Here is an 18305-nt window from a genome sequence, read left to right as displayed (position 1 = left end):
TAGCCCAAGAACCAGAAGGTGTTAGCGATAAGACAATGGTGTGAAAGCATCAAGGTGGTGATTTTCCCACGAAATCGTGAGAAAGAACCAGACTCCGGGACCTGCGTTTTTCGAAAAGGAGCACCACTCCTCTTGGAACAAAGAACAGAACTGTTTCTCACCCCGTAGCGTTAACAGCAACTTCTCTCCTCTCTCAATTTCATAAGTTAGACCACAGAACTTTACGAACTTCTCACGCTCTCGTCGCAATAGAAATCTATACACGGGCATTATTGTTAATAGTTTAATCACCACTCAGCCCTTTATTTCAACTTGTCTGTGATTACATTTAGTGTGATTCGTGTAACAGAGTTTCTATACCATCTCGAACCTTTGGAACCCCATTATTTCATGACGGAAGCCCGGCTGGTCCTTCGACTCAATTACGAAACCTCGTCAGCATATTTGGATTCCTCTGTGGGTGCCTAATGAGGCAGTCACTACCGTTAGGCAAGAACTCAGGAAGCCCCTGGCCTAAACAGTACCAGAACACTCTTGCATGTCAAGCAAATCTGAAATTGTTCGGGCCAGTTCGAATTCCAAGTTTTTTATAGAATGGAAACTCAGTTGACGAAAATCCTTCTCGGTAAGATGTAGACCAATTCAGGCAAACTAACTAGAATTTTTGAAAAACCTTCCAAAAATCATAAAAACCATCAGCAAAATTACAAATTTTTTGGAAACCTCTTATATCCAGAGATGAGGTGTCGCGTGTCCTTAAATATTTCTTCAGAAAATTTCGTTACTTTTTTTTGCAACAATTGCCGTAAGAAATATGGTAGTGTCAACTAACACTGCTGTGGGTAACTTTTGAAGATCTTACACAAATTTCCAGCATATGGACAGATCGTGAAAGAATCAACAAAATGCTGTAACTGATGGTTGAATTTCCTATTTTTGTGTGTCAGTGCGTATGTTTTTGGTAATATATCACACAATTAGTTGCTCGCCTCCATTAAATAAAAATTAATAAGCCCCTGCGATTTCTAAAGGCATTAATTTATATTTCATCAATCGCTGTTCGAGGTCTTATCATTCCAGGATTTGTTGGGCTTAATCCAACGCCCCTGCACAACTCGAACAATAGAACTCTCGGCATGTTTAATTTCAAACCAGCATTGTCTGTCCGAATTAAAACCTCTTTGAAGGTACTCCGACTCAAAACACCTTTTTATTCCTTTGAAGTTGCTGTCGACAAGTTGAAAATTAACTCTCGGAGTACTCTCTATTCCCACCACCATAACGATGTGACTTTCAGTCCAATGAATGTGTTATTTTAATTTAATTTTCTTCTAATTATTTATCTGCTCGCAGGTGATTTTTTTAATTAATAATAACCCATCATTGTTAATATGGGGCAATGTAGCAACGCGGAGTGCTTGTCAGCTCCTCATCATGTCTATTTAATGTAAATTGGATGTGCATGTTATAACATCCTTGTTCGAACGGGATATTGTGTTTGGTAACGGGATAACTATTTTGGATAGACAAGGTGCTTTGTACAGGAATATTCAGTAGTCCGCTGAGGCGAGATGTGTAACTTCTTGACATTTAATATCTCACAAAAGTGCTGGATATGAAATGACCACCTAATTGGATCGTGTAGTAAACCTTCTTGTTGCCTTAACAGTTAAGGATTCATAACGTTTCCTTCTAGTTTATTTACTATTAGAAAAAGCAAGAAAAAATAAACGATATTTAGCGTCGCACTCAATAGGGTGCTTGTTAAAAAATTCAATTTAAAATGTTCAGAAACGATCAATTTTATTAATATTTTCAACTTTTTGCTTGTTATTCATGTAGTCTAATATTTACTTATTTGCTTGTTAAAAATGTTGACAAAGCTGCCACGAAGAAATTGATTCGCCCAATTTAAGAAAATATTTTATCGCATAAACTTATTAACCTAAAAACTTAATTTAATACTAAAATTTAATTCAAGCATTTACTTTTTACTCTGTGTATTCCAGCCATCTAGTTCTCGAATTTAAATCGAAAAAAAATTAACCTTTTCTCTCTATTAGGCTTTGAAGTAGCAATTGCTGGCTGGAGAAAATTTGAGTCACCCCGTATAAATTTTAATAAACTTTCTGACGTATGGTGCTGAAATTGCTACGATCTAAATTGCGACAATAAGTTGTTCTCACCTATCTGATTTTCTCAAGTCAAATAAACTATAAAACCAGTCTAATAGGAACTTTTCTCTTGTATTACAATTTTAATTTAAATACCGCTGAAACTAGGACACTCTGCTTGATATAAGTTTAATGAATCAATACTTTTATTTAATTAGTAAATTAATGAATATTAATAAATCAAATTAGTATATTATTAAATTAAAAGTACGTATTGGAGACAAGCCAATACCTAGATTTAGGCCGTAAATGTAGCAATTAAAAAAACATGCAAAGTAAATAGCTGGACAATCGGAAAAATTGTATTAAAAAAAAAATGATTCTCAACTAAAGCTGCAATTAAAAATTCACTATAAAAGTATAAAGGTATATGGCAGAGTTTTACACTTCCTCCTCTATTTTCATTATCAAATACATTCGTACTTACCAACAAAACGCACCCTGTTCGAATTTTTTCATTGCCTTTTGTACTTTCTTGTCTATTCTTTACTATTGTGAAAAAGTCAAAACATCACGAAATAATCACTATTATCGATCTTAGGAAAGTCGGATATGATATGATCCAAAAATTATTAGAAAATTAATTAAATGGTTTCTGTGCTATTCACTTTAATGGAAAACGTAACGCCAATATTCGAACTTATTAATGAATAGTTAAACGACTGCAGAGCGTTTTTTTTTAAGAAATGAATAGAGAATCCATAAACACTTTTAATTCCGAAATAAACAATGGTGTATCAATTGTTTCTTAAAAAAACTTTCAATGGGCTCTTGCTGTACGCAAAAAAATTATAATTAAAAAAATATAACAAACTAGCGCTATTTTTCACAGAATAAGCAGTTAAAGTTTGTGTATGAACATTTTAAACAACCTGCATGTCACTCATAGGTCGACAAGATTAGTGGTGGCAAGTGAAAGTTTCAAAAGAAGAACTTGGAGTTTTTGTTTAATTTTTAGACTTTCACGTCAAACAAATTTATGCATATTATTTCTTGAACTGTTTGAATAAAGTTGATGTTTTATTTTTTTTTTTCATATTTACTCATTTTTTTTTGGTTATCATCAATTTAAAATTTGAATACGGGAAAATTCACGCAGAAAATATCTTTAAATACTGAAATTAGAGTTTGAATGAAAAGGTAATAAAATGATACATCCTATTGGAATGCAGAACTCGTAACATTATTCAATTTAACAATGGTATTAATACACTTAACATGTACATATAAATTTGGCGAAAATTCATGCATGAAGGTTTGTATAACGAAATTTATGTAGAATATTATAAATTACCACACATACATTTTTCTAATTTTGTCAAATGAAGCGATAATTTTGGTAATCGTAAAATTCTGCGGTTGTTAGTAAATATTGCTTAGTTCAACGAATAAACGGCACCAAAAACTTAACGGTTGCGATAATTTTACGGATCTAAGGATTTGTAAAAAAGCTCAGGCCAAGCTCAAATAAGTCTCTAATTTTTTCATATTTCTGAAAAATTAGCAAATATCGTCTGTGAAAGACTTAGAACTAATTGCAATATCGTACGACTTACGTTACACATGACCATGCGTTCAGTAATTAGTTACATAAATAGCTATTTCGGCAGTTCAAAAGAAGCTGACTGATGAAGTAGTCGCTAATGAAGCGACTGAGGAAATGAACGCATACGCTTGTTAACAGAATTTCGCGAAAGCTCCTAAATTACGGTAGTAGATAGAGTGATTCACTAGAGGCAATCCGGACCATTGTAAATGCCTCTATGTTACTTTATGCTGTATCTCGAAAAGCCCACCATCATGAAGCTTTACGAATGGCGGCACAAATACGCCCGGACAGATAGCGAAGCTCGTATTCCATGGTAAATGCGATGTTAAAAATTTAGATGCAATATTGCAGCAGCTTTTTATTACCAATTTCGGAAAGTGCAGTAATTTACTAGTTAGTATAGGTAGGCGTATCGATCCCGAGCCTGAATTTCTGGCAGGAAAATCTAGAGCTTCAGCGAGATTTTTGTTTCGCATTCGATAAGCACCATTTATTTTCAGTTCTACTTCGCAATTAATCAAAACTTGAGCAGATGCTAATTTGAACATTAACTCGGTTAGCAAACTTCTTAATTATTATTTCTTAACTGACGAAGCTTTGAATTGAAGCATTACAAATTTCCAACGCTTTTAACTCTTGCGAATTTGTTCAGAACTTTAAACTGATGCCTTTGATTAGGGAACAAAAAAGCCTGGAACTTGCCTCATCTATGAAAATCAATTAAACTTGTATTGCATATTCAGCACTCAGTAATTTCGTATTCAACGGCCGAAGCTGATTTGCCAATAGAACAGTATTAGATAACTTGCTTTTGAAGCTGGCGAGGGCTGATATATTAAATTCTCGCTCCGGGATCCCCTTCAAGTTAACTCAACCGGAGTTTCTATGTAAGTTAGTAATTAAGTAAGTGCGGCGATAAAACTTGGTCTGCGCCCTCGAATAAATTTGATTCGAGTAAACACCAAATACTGCGGTTATTAATTAATTTCTCTTTCCATATGTTAAAGCAATTTTATCGAGTGAATCTGGAACCTGACAAAAAAGCTCCCCACTCACTTGAAGTTAAGCTTTTATTAGCGAAACACAAAAGAAGTGTTTAATTTTTCATGACGACATACTAAGTTCGGGCTTCATTTGATCCCGCTGTTTTTCCTGGATAAAAACAGGCTTTGTTTGAAGACCGTGCAAACTGAGTAATTATTTTAGAAGCTGTCCTTTTATTTCCAGTTTTTAATACGCTACAGAGAAAGCTTTTTAGTTAATTACCAAGATGTTTTGCTGTTTTTTACTTAACAAAAAGTGAATATTTAATTAGAAATTCTGCAGAAGCTATTCAGAAAAAACATGTCAGCATCAATGAAGATTTCATGAAAATGTATATTTCATTATTTCTGGAGTCAGCTCCACTGTGGCTCTTCTTCCTGCCTTTATTCGGCCTTTAGAGGACTTAAATTTCCTCGGTTATTATCAAATTTTCAACTTGCCAATTTCGCAGGCTTTAAAGTCGAGTTAGAAGTGCCCCCTAAAATCGCATCAAATCTCCCCCTTAGATTCACTGAAAACTCTAACGTTTCTGAGAAGTCTCATTAATTTAAAGAAGTTATTAACTATTCTAATGATTCTCCTCAATTTTTTCCGGAATTGCCAAATTAATAACATAAACTCCTGACCAATAATAATATATTTAGGTTTACAGTCAGTTTCCTTATAGTCTCTACATGAAATCATCGCCAATTTCCAATTAATCAAAGCTCTCTACTATCTCAAAAATACCTTCCAAAAGTTCCTTCTTCTACGATTTAAGACGAAACTAATAAACTTTAACCTGAACTTTGATCATTGCTTTGAAATTACTTGATCTCAGAAAAATCCCTGATGACCATCAAGAAGAGGTCTCAATATGTCCTTACATTTTATCGGGAATGTTCAAATTCTTAAACAGGCGCTAGCTATTTCTAACACCAGCTCTAAGCTACTCAGATAGTGGAAACGCATATGCATAATCTAAAAAGTGTTTGGTAATGTCTCCATAACACCAATAAGAAGCTGGGATATTCTAAGGAATTATCAAATTGATGCACATAGAGGTCCAACAATTTTGCATAAATTCGTTGAAAATTGGAGAAAATATTTTTCATGAAAATATTGGAACGCGTCAAATATTGTTTTTAGTTGTGCCTTTTTTGACGCAACAGACATGTATATATACAGGTTTATCTATGTTCAATAGATAAAAGTATTTTTTAATTTTTTTCTTATAAAACCCGATGTATATTACTGAATTCTTTAAGGAATTCTTAACATATTTCATGTAATATGCTTATATAATAATAATAATAATACAATCGATGAATGGATCAAAGGAAAATTAAAGTGCCTGCTGGTTAGTCTTGCCTTATCCCTATAGATTTTTTATGGGGTTATCTAAAACACAGATGGTGTTTAAATAGGTCCAACAATATGGAAGAGATAAACAATAAAATTACTCATGAAGCTCAACAAGTACCCCTTCAAATGATAAGAAAAATTCCTGAAGAATTTGAATTATGGTTTTGTTACCACCACGAAGTCAACGGGGCATAGTTGGAGCTTTTAATACATTAGATTGTAGTAGTTTGTATTGTTATTTTTTAGGCATTTTATTGTTTTTCTAATTTTTTGTTTGTTTTTCGCAAATTGATGAATTTAGACAAGGATATATGGCATGGAATATGTTAAAAATTTCTCTAAGAACACGAAAATATCTTAATATATATAGGGTTCTATAAGAAAAAGATAAAAAAGTACATTTACCTACCTCACGGGCAACGCAGTAAGGACGTTTGTTACACCAAGAAATGCACAACTAATAACAATTTTTGAAGTGTTTTGGCATTTACATGAAGAACACTTCTCTCAATTTCAAGTCAATTTATGTCGGATTTTTGGTCTTCTATATACATACCAGGTTTACCGGTATGAAATAAGCACTATTTTGAGAAAATAAAATACCAATTTTAACAAGAAAAGAAAAAAAAATTCAAAATATTGACCATTCCTTTCTACACATTTTGACCACCTTTCTGGCAATTTATGGATACCACGCCAATAGAAATGTGCCTCTTTGGCATCAAACCAATTAGACACCCAATTTTCTACTTTTTCGTAGGAATCGCAGTGCTGCTCAGCCAATGCGTGTCCCATCGATGAAAACAAATGGTAGTCCGAAGGAGCCAAGTCTGGTGAATACGGCGGATGGGGTAGCAACTCCCAACCAAGTGTTTTGATGGTATCCTGAACCGGTGTTGCTTTGTGTGCAGGTGCGTTGTCATGGAGCAAAATTACCTTCCCGTGTCTTCTGGCCCATTCTGATCGTTTTTCGATCAATGCATTGTTTAAATTAATCAATTGTTGTCGGTAGCGAACAGTATTAACGGTTTCACCAGGTTTTAAAAGCTCGTAGTGCACCACACCTTTCTGATCCTACCAAACACACAACATTGCCTTCTTGCCGAATCGATCAGGTTTTGTAGTCGATGTTGATGGTTGTCCTGAATCAACCCATGATTTTTTCCGTTTAGGATTTTGAAAATAAATCCATTTTTCATCTTCAGTAACAATTCGACGCAAAATTGATTTTTTTTCGTGCCTTTGAAGCAAAATTTCACAGGTGTTTTTTCGGTTCTCCATCTGTCTTTCATTCAATTCATGCGGTACCCATTTTCCACACTTTTGGATTTTTCCCATAGCTTTTAAACGATCAAAAATTGTTTGTTGTGCAACATTTAACATTTCTGCCATTTGCTTTTGACTTAAAGTGTCCTCTTCATCCAATATTGATTGCAGTTCGGCGTCTTCAAACTTTTTTGGTGGTCTGCCACGTTTTTCATTTTGCACATCAAAATTGTTGTCTGAATCGTTGAAACCATCTTTTGCATGTTGCTTTTGATAAAGCATAATCACCATATGCCTCGACAAGCATTCGATGCGACTCTACAGCACTTTTCTTCAAATGAAAGCAAAAAAATTAATGCTTTCCGCAAATCATCATTTTGTGGTACAAAATTCGACATTTTTGGCACAATTAAATAATTTATTGTTATTTGTTCCAGGGCTTGATTTGTAATAAATATGTTTGTCAGTTTGCATACTAACCAAGCAAACAAAAAAAAAAATATTTCTTTACAACAAATGCCCTATATCGAGACATTTATATCCTGACGCTCACTTCATACCGGTATACCTGGTATGTACTATAACATACCAGCTGTCTAAAAAAAAACGATCCAAACCATAATTCAGTTTTAGATTAATGAATTTTGATGAAAAAAAAAACAAATAAAATGATATTGTTCAGACTACTAAATAACATCAAAATTGATTTTTTAACCAAACTTCTGCTTCAGGTATCATCTTCAGAATTTTAAATAAAAATGCGTATTGTTTTACCTTTTCTGTGAGAAAACGTTTTTCTTAATTTGATAACGTATGACAAGTTAATGTTAAAACAATTTTTAACTGAAAAAAAAATACAAAGTTTGAACGATATGAGCATATCATGTAGCCATCTGTGGCGTCATGAAACCATCTGTATTATCCTGTGGCCATCTTCATTTCATGCCATTTTATCCCTTTAAATTATTCTGTGCAAAGATGCCTGGCGCCATGGGCAAGTGGAACCCATTAAGACTTAGCCAGAAGGCAGGAGAGCAAAGACAAAGGACAAATGAGGAAGAAAAATAGAGTAAAAGGAATACGATAAAATGAAAAAATTAATCATTGGAACCACATCCCTCTTCGTTATAATTTTCTGTGAGCAGTTATGTTGCAAGTCTGATTATTGTAAATTAGTACTTTAGTGCAATTGAAATAGTTGTTAGTGTCATTATTAAAATCATTATGAAAATTATCAAGTGACAATTTCAGTTTAAAATGTTTAAAAGTAAACAGCGAATTTTCGGATATGGTTGAACCATATTTCCAAAACAATAAAAATTACGATGGAGCAGTGCCTTTTTATTCTACTTATTTTCCTGATAGAAAATTACCTCATCGTCATGAGTTTAAACGTTCAGAGGAGAATTTATGATGCTATGGAACATTTAAAAAGTTATTTGTAATGTTCAAGACAATCTATTAGTAGTCGAAGAAATTAATTTTTAAACTTCTTTTTAGTTAAAAATAGTTTGAACATTAATTTGTCATATATCAACAAACTCGGCAACTTATTTTGTTTCAAAAAAAGTAAAAACAAAATTCGAATTTCAATTTAAAATTCTCAAATTGACAAGTGAGCAGAAGTTGAGTTTAAAAAATCCATTTTGACATTATTTACTAGTCTGAAAAATACTATTTTATTTGCTTTTTAAATCATGAAAATCCGTTCACGAATACCTGAGTTATAGCTTGGCTCGATTTTTATGACTCAGCATGTATGTGCAGGATATTTGGTAGACCGATGAAACGTGTTCAATGAAAGATATGTAGATAGAGTCGTTTTAAATTTATATAATCATATAAATTCAAAACCATACCATTTTCTTATAAAAAGTCTCGTTATTTTTAAATAGCGCGATTCTTAGATTTTTTTTAGAAATAACTGATTTGATTCAATATTTTTTTGCAAAATATTCTTAATATGTACATCGAGAATGGAAATAATATTTAATTAAAAATTATTATTACAAACAATCCCGTAATCAAATTAATGTGTTAAAATACTTTAGTTCCAATTTATTCATTCGTCCCAAACAAAATTTCTTCCAATGCGGAGCTAGCTCAAAAGTTCAAATACTATTAAAAACTTTCTATTGCTCTACCAAACACCCTGTATACGTAGAAAATCTCACCTAAAAATTTTCAGGAAGCATTAAATTTAGAGAGCTTTGAGGTGAACCCTGATAATTTCTATTGATCTCAAAACGTCCTCCGGGTATTAGCTAAGAAGTCGCTTACTCCCACAAACAGGTGATTAGAAATGTGATTATAACCAACGAAACATCTCCAAAAGAGTTTAATTTCTTTGAAAATTATGAAGCTTTGGAGAGAAATAGAAAATTTTAAAGGCCGCAATGACCAGGTAAACACTAAAATATTTTGACGATTCTCAATGGAAGACATTTTCAAAGGTTTAAGTCGCAGTTCTCAACTAGTTGTCAAAGAATTTCCAAATGTCTTTAGAAAGTTCGTTACAGTCGCCAGGGCATCTTAAATTTATTGGAGAATTGTAACATTTGGAGGAGAAAGTCATACCTAAATTTTAGGGGGAGTGGGATGAAATAGAAGGTGTTTCTAGTTAGTTCAGGTTGGTTCCATGGCTCTGACTATACCACAAAATCCATAAAGAATTCATAAAATTCAAATCTCCGTAGGAAACTCTCTATATATTCACTATATTGGCACAATCCGTTCATTAAACATTTGATACGATCTAAAAATGCTACGAATTTGAAAACTTTAAATTAAGTTAACTTCTACACGAACTATTTTTTAAAAATATTTACAACTTCCTGTCACTTCCGGTTTAACCGGAAATAGCTGTTAATTCGTCTATTTTAAATGGGATCCCCAGCATACTATAATATTTTATTTGTAGATTCTGCGTAATATTTAAGACACATTTCCTGTATAATCTCATATATCCAACTTTTACCATTTTTAAGATATTTAACCTAAAACTAAAAACATGCCCCCGTAATGCCCAATTTAAAAATGACATATCTTCGCAGTTATTAAAGACATAATCTTCATATTTTGTAAAATGTTAATACAGAGTCTTAAGTTTACACGTTAACTATTTATTTGACTTAGTATTGCACAGGGTGTGCAAAATTCAACTCCTAACATTCATATTTTTGAAGTCGCCGTAGTCTACTTTTCAAATGGGACACCCAAAAGTTTCAACAGTGTCAATTAGAGAATATAATTCTTGATCGAACTGTATCAGGGTTACTATACTTAAGCTAAACTATTTTCGAAATAATTAAATATTATTCGAAATTAATATTGCATATTTATTCTCGCATATTTTTATCCTTTGCGTAGTTGATCATGGAAAAATAAATAATGCGTTGACCTAGCATAGATGAAAGTCATTAAAAAACTGAAAAAAATTATATAAACATTTAGCTGAATAAATCTGCACTGCTACACTACTACTAGTTTCACATAATAAAACAACAATTTCGAAAATGGCTTGAAATAGATATGAATAATCCTGATAAAGTTTGATAGAGAATTACATTCTCTTCTTGATGCAGCTTAAACTTTTAGAGCGTTTCATTAAAAAAAAAAAACTTTCGCAACTTCAAAAATATGAATTTTAAGACCTCAATTTTGAACGCCCTGTATAATATTGAAATTTATAAATAGCAAGAGCGTAAATTAACACTCTATATTGACATTCTGCGAAATATAAAAATTGCGTGTTTAATAATTGCGAAAATACGCAATTTTAAAACCGATCATTACGGAGGCACGTTTTTAAATCAAGATCAAATATCTCAAAAATGATAAGGGCTAAATATAGAGCGAAGAAAGTGCGTCTGAAATATTAGGTAGAAGCTAAAAATAGAATAATATACTAAAAGTTCCATTTTAAATAAGCAAGTCGACAGCTATTTGCGATTAAACCGGAAGTGACAAGAAGTTAAAAATATTAAGAAATATATTACATGTCGAAGTTAACTTAACTTTAAATTTTTAAATTGGTGTCACTTTTACATCATAGTAAACTTTTAATGAACGAGTTGCGTAAACAACTCTGTATACATAAATTTATCATAAAAAACCGCATTAAAATATAAATATCGACGGGTAGGAACGATTTTCCAAAAAACACACCGCTGAATTTTAAATTAATTTGGATATTACTTCTGGGACTCACTGTACATTGCAAACAATACTTAAACTCGAAACATTTAATGGAAATTAAATTTTATTACCGGTAGCAAACAAGACGAATGTTCTAAATAAAATAGAAATAAAATAGGTAGGTGGATTTAAAATAATTATCCACAGATTGATAGTCCTCTAGAGACTGTAAATCACTAGTCCCAGATCGAGAATAATTTACTTTTCCCATTGCCTTTTTACTTCATATAGTATTATTTTGGCTCATTTGTTAGGACATTGGAATTATTTTATTATTTTGAATACTGGCATCTGTTGCGCTCTGAGGTCAAGAAAACGGTCAAATTGGTCAAGAAAGCGAGGTCTTTAAGCCGACCACATATCCTTTCCTAACCGTTGTAACCAGGGATGTTAGATTCTAAAGTAATCTCTTTACCTGAACATGCCACTTCGATCCCCTTTCAATCTCCTCCCTTTAATTAAATCTCCCCTTTAAACATGTCGTTTTACCGAAGATCTTGGATGAAAGGGATTTTCGAAACCGAAGCCCCCAGATATGTAATAATTACATTTCATGAGAATCATTACATTTTTATCAGTAAATTCTCCGAAGCGATAACTATTCTGAAATGAGCGTCGAGCTTTGTGAAAACGTAAAGGTAAATTAAATCGAGAAACGATTCCATACCCTTAAAAGGCTTTTATCTAAATTAGTTTTCCGTTAAAAGCGAGCCCGAATAAAATTGATAAACTCGATGTTGAATTAAAAATTAAAGATGTGAAAACTAGTAACCAACAAGGTTAATTGTAGTCAAGCTCTGGATTACAGAGGTTTAATTAGAACAGAAAGCGCCTTTGATCACTCATTTATTGTTTAAGTGATCGATGTGGAACGAATTATCCCATTATTGGAAATTGCGATAGTAAATCTCCATACTTCGCCCTTTGAGGTTTCTTGAAACGAATGCCCTAGCAACTTTGAGGTTAACGGTACCTTACTATATTTCCATTTGGATAAATTGGACTCCGTTTACGGGAGGGTACATATATAAATATACAGCGAGACGGGGAAGATACAGGATGGCTCGTTAGTGTGAAGAAGTCCAATATTTCGGCAAATATGCCATTTAGAAGAAAAATTGTCCTAAAAAAGTTTTTAGTATGTAAAAGGGTCGTATATTAAAATAATTTTCAAATCTACAGGGTCCGCCGTAAAAGTCTGACAAAAAGCAATTCGATTTTTTTAAAGGAAATCTCTCCACTCTTTGCCATTTTAGGATTACTCGTTAAAATTTAAAGTCAGCTTATGTAAGGTACCCGATCTTTAAAATTTACTGTTTCCGAATTATTCGGAAAAATGTGAAAATTTTGACAGCTGCAAAATCTCATTAAAATCGATGCCGTGCCCTAACCGCTACGAATTTCGAAATTGGTCTTCCGGAGCTTCAAGAAGACTTAAAAACTATGTTTTGACGTATTTGAATTTGAGAAGAAAGCTTCCGCAAGCACCGAAATATGTTTCCGAAGTTACATGATTTCAAACGTCAATAACTTGTTTATTTCAAATGGAATACCCCAATCTTCTTAACAGCATCGTCTTCAGAATTCAAACTTTTGTTAACATCACCCTATCCCTAAACTGAGTCTTTTCTGAGTTCCCAAAAATTATTCACGTTTGGTTACTAAACGCTTTGAGAGTCGCATCGGGGACGTCAGCACCAATTAAGTAAATAGCAATTAAATTTCAACAAAGTTATCATCAATCATAATATTTGACAAAATTGACATTAGATTCACATTAATTTGTTTAATGTATAACATAAAAAGGGTTGAGTTTAGGGATAGGACAATGTTAACAAAAGTTGTACATTTTTAAATTTTGAGCACGATGTTGAAAAAATTTGGGGCATTTCATTTGATAGAAGCAATTTATTGACGTCTGTAATCATGCAACTTTGGATGCATATTTCAGTGATTGTGAAAAAGTTTTGCTCAAATTCAACTGAGTTAAAACATAGCTTATTAAGTCCTTTTGGTGCTTCAGAAGACCCATTTCGAAATTCGCAGAGGTTAGGGTACAGCGCCAATTTATGTACCACCTTGCAGCTGTTAAGATTTTCAAATTTTTTCGAATAATTCGAAAACGGTAAGTTTTAAAGATAGGGCATCTCACATAAACTAACATTAAAATTTAAAGAGAAGTTCTAAAATAACAAAAAATTGGAAGGGGGGACACATTTTTATAATGGACCCTGTAGGTTTGAAAATAATTTTAAAATACGTACCTTTTACATACTAAAAACTTTTATACGAAACTTTTTCTTCTAAATCCCATATTCACCGGGATATTGGACTATCTCACACTATGTAGCCATCCTACGTATCTTCAGAGATATCTACGGAGAAATCTGAAGAATACCTTGTTTTTCAGAAGGGCCAATGTTTGTCCAACCAATCGAAAACGTGACTGTCTCGATAGGACGAGATGCCATTTTGAAGTGCGTGGTACAGAACCTAAATACTTACAAGGTACGTACATTTTTTTATTCAAATTTAATTTTTACTTAAAGCTCCTTTCTGATTTGCGACTTAAAAAATTTACATTGCTTCTACTTAGCAGGAGCCCTAATGTATTTGTGTGGGCTTATCCTTGCCTCTAAGGATTTATTCTTCATTAGACCCAATTTTCATGGAGCAGAGGTTATTAAGATAAAGCTTTTTTCTTAATAAGTGCTTTCGTTCTATTTTTACTCAAAACGGTCGTCTTACTGGGCTGTGTTACCATGACACCATGAACGTGTGTTTATGGAAAATAAAAAGTATAAAATGGCAAGCTGTGGGTATGGAGATAACAGCTTCGTGGAAAACTCGTGCCCCAGATTATAGGGAAATGTTATTCTAAATTATTGGATTCACGTAGTTGGAACGAAATTTCCATTAGCACTTAACCCAGGGCGAGTTGCATTTTTATAAAATACGCCACCCTTTGCATACGTAAGTAGGAATATACCAAGTGATTTACTGTATAACTTGATTAATAATATTTATATGTTGGGAGTAACCACAAGGAAGGATGTTAAACTACGATTGTTGGGAAATTTCAAATCTGCAGATTTTCCCTTTAGCCTTGAAGTTGGTGCTGACGTTTCTTCCATTGAGAAAGAGCTCCCGGGCCGAAACCTCGATTTTTCCAAATTTAACCAACACATTTATAAATAATCAACGATCGAGAGGAGATTTTTCATATCAAACGAATCTTCAATATATTTTGAGACCTTCAAATGGTTTTTAATGATTTTAATCAATTTTTAAGGCGCCATGCTATTTATTGTCCCTGTAACGTCCCTTTAGGACAGAGGTTTAGAAAAGGCTTACCTAGAATTCACACTATATGAACGCAAAGCCCTATAAAACTTCCGTATAAAACTGTAATTTAGTTGATTGAATTTTGGGCTAGAACTGATTACTGAAAATATAGAGTAAAAATTAATTTTTAAGTGATTTGTGAACACTGCCTGATAGTCGGGTATCTGGTGAGTTAGGCCTATGCGTTGCAGCACAGCTCTTTAGTCAAAAGTTTTTTTAATCAATTCGATAGCTCTGAGCTTAATGTTTGTCCAATGAAAAGTGGACACTCTGAACAGCATCTAGTCTAACGAGTGAAGTCGCTAAAAGGACAAAATAGCCAAATTTTACCTTATTTCTCCTCATTACCTGCATATGCCAGTTTAAGAGTGGCAGCATTTTGAATTGTAACGTACCGAAAATATATTTTTTTTGCCTTTCGAAGATTAAACTTGCATCTTTACTCCTTTTGAGGAGGTACCAAAATGGATCGTTTACTCCCAAGAGTAGTAAAAAAATGTTTGCTTCTCCTGACGTAATCAATCATTTTTCTAACCAAATAAAGGGTCTATAAAACAAAAACGATTTTGTATATTTTTGAATCATATTTAAAACTATTGCAAAGTCATTTGGTCGAATCACAATCATAATCGCGCGCCACAGAATAAGCATAAAAGATAGAAATATTGAAAACCCAACAATTTTTCTGAAATTCAGCACTGAATCTCGGTCCAAATGGTTCATGCCTAAGCTGCTTCGATTAAAAACAAAAACAGATGCCAGGAACAGACATTTTGCATAATTTTTGTTTATTTTTTTCCTTTCGCAAAATTTCATGACGAAATAATTTTTATTTTTTTCCGTAAAAGTCATGTAGTGGCTCCCTCTGCAGCATCTTAAATAATAAAATTCATAAATTCGAGCTTAACACTACAACGATTTGATCGGTTCAATGATGTCTTTTTTATGTTTCTTATTGATATTCTCAGGAATTTTCTATTAGTTTTAAGGCAACCTACAACACACCTCACAAATATCTCAGAATATCAATACACAAGGCACCATTCAGCACTCAAAATCATTTTAGATGAAAATGCAAGTGCAAAAAAGCGACAATGCCTCTAGACTAAAGTGTCTTTTAATTCCTCAGCGATTTGCTGCCTGCCTGCAGACGGGCGGTAAACTTCACCGCGGGATTAAAAGACTTACTTTAGTCTCTTGATTTATAATGCGCTGTGTAGTAAATGCAGCGAAATCAAGTCTGAACGCGTATTGATGCAAATGGGGCTCACCCCGAGATAAATTTCTATAGCTGGTATATTCTTCATTCGCTAGCCCTCACAAATTAAGCTAAAAGTAGCGACAAACGATAAAAGTAAATAGCAAGATTGAAATCTATTCGAGAGCTATTTCACTGAAACATATTCCGGAATTTTAGTTTAATCCTAACAGACCCTGTCTAGTTCTAGGCGCTTGACATCAAACACAAAAGGATCTATTATACAATTTCATATGTTAACCCATCCAACTTTGCACTGTTTCCCGAATCTCTCACCATCTGTGCCTTTTCCTATCAAAATTGACCCATAATTAAATTCATCCAGAGGGAAGGCTTAATCATATTCGGTCAGTAAATTTCTATTGTACTCAGTTGTTAACGCTCTAATACTCCGTCATTGTTGCGTAGCTGAGTTTCACTATTCGGAAACTGTTATATAAAATAATAATCTGTGTACACCAGTAAAGTTGGGATAGGTATTCAATTAATTCATTGAAGCTCATCAAAGCGCCAATGGCTCGTCAAGGGTCCCTGCTTTAACTGGTTTCACACATATTTAGTAAATCAATATTTTCATCGCATTGTTTGCAAAATTATAATGAACCTCTATTTGATTTGCTGCTCTTTTTCTTCGGCAATTTCAGAGAAGCGAAACAATTTCCTTGCTAATAATGTGAATTTAGTATCTCGTTTTATAGAAAACTAGGTAGACTCTCCCTGAGGCATTTAATTTTCCTTCCGCAAACAGCAGAGAAAAATAAACAATTGCGTTTTCTATTTGAACCAGGTTGGTAAGGAAAGCTAAATGCTTCACCGAACTATTTATTATTAAATATTTCTATTTTATCGAAACTCTCTTTAACATAAACAAAATTGCAGAACTAATCAACTCGCTACTTTCGCCAACATTGTCTGTTCCCTTTAATTACTTTACACCGACATGTTGAGTTCGCCCTTTGCTTATTCGAGCACTTAATCAACGCTTTCACGACTACAAATTAGAATTCGTAAATGAAGACATGAAATCACAGTTGCACGGATAAAAGCGGAAGCTGAAATGAGCCAATTGCACGCCATAGGCTGGAAGGGCTTTCTCGTGGAGCTAATTAGCTTTCTAATTATTGGGAATTATGAAAGGTGCTTAAATAGATAAACGACTCTTGTTTTACATGGTTGATGGACTAGGTTTGCGTTCAAGAGGGTGATTATTCTGTAAATAAATAAATAAATACCACACGCACAACATATAATCAACCTTATTAATATTCACCACGCTAGTTTGATCTTGGGATCGTATCATATCACACTACGCGCGGTAATGAATCAAAGTGATGTTGCTATTTATCGCACGCTTCATAAACTTTGTAATTATTGCGAATTACGAAAGATGAATAGATAAACGACTCTTTTACATAGCTGATGATTAGCTTGATTGGGAACTAGATATCTATTGGGGCTGATAACGTTAAAGTTTTACTTACTTTATTTTGGAAAAACAAATTTATGTGCAATTGGCGGAGTTCTATGTCTTTCTGTCTTTCGCTCCTTCTCTCTATCTTTCTTTCTTTCTTTCTCTCTTTCTCTCTTTTTTCTCTCTCTTCCTCTCTATTCCTCCCCCCCTTCTCTCTTTCGATCATTCGATCTCACTTCACCCTCTCTTTGCACTTATTCTTTATTCTCCTTTTCTGTCTCTCTCACACGAAATAATCAGAAGATATAGGCGATGTGTTTCCATTTTTTTCCTTCGATTATTTCCTAGAGATCCTCTCGCTTGACACGAATAGAAGAGACGCCAACATTGTCAAAAAAACATTAAAATGAGTCGTAAAACGATAATATAAAATGACGTATACAGAGTGTTAAAAAAAGGGTGTAAAATATTTAAAAAGACAATAAAGAAAGAAAAAGTCTTAATAAACATGGATTACTCTGTTTTACCTCCTTTTCCTATTTTACAAAAACTTGCATTTTCTTATAATACTATGAACGTTAAATAATTGCATTGCCACCAAAGCGCAACATGTTTATGTTAAAGCTCATCAAAGTCTTCAATTGCTACACACCGTATGTTTAGAAGAATCCACCTAACGTTGCATGATACCAGTTCCAGGTCAGTCTCTACTCCTAA

At 33.3% G+C, this 18305-nt stretch overlaps 1 protein-coding gene across 2 annotated transcripts in view; it reads left to right on the top strand.

Moving 5' to 3' along the window:
* Window positions 1–18305, top strand: part of LOC136340502 (neurotrimin-like) — a 35262-nt gene that overhangs the window by 2024 nt on the left and 14933 nt on the right. For both annotated transcript variants that reach the window (XM_066284652.1, XM_066284651.1), the window contains exon 2: window positions 13985–14082. In XM_066284652.1, the coding sequence (XP_066140749.1) occupies window positions 13985–14082 (98 nt within the window). The remainder of the gene's footprint in view (window positions 1–13984; window positions 14083–18305) is intronic.

Source organism: Euwallacea fornicatus, chromosome 8 (genome assembly GCF_040115645.1).
Source record: "Euwallacea fornicatus isolate EFF26 chromosome 8, ASM4011564v1, whole genome shotgun sequence".
Taxonomy (NCBI): domain Eukaryota; kingdom Metazoa; phylum Arthropoda; class Insecta; order Coleoptera; family Curculionidae; genus Euwallacea; species Euwallacea fornicatus.
Note: the sequence above shows the minus strand (reverse complement) of the source record. Positions and strands in the feature narration are given on the sequence as shown.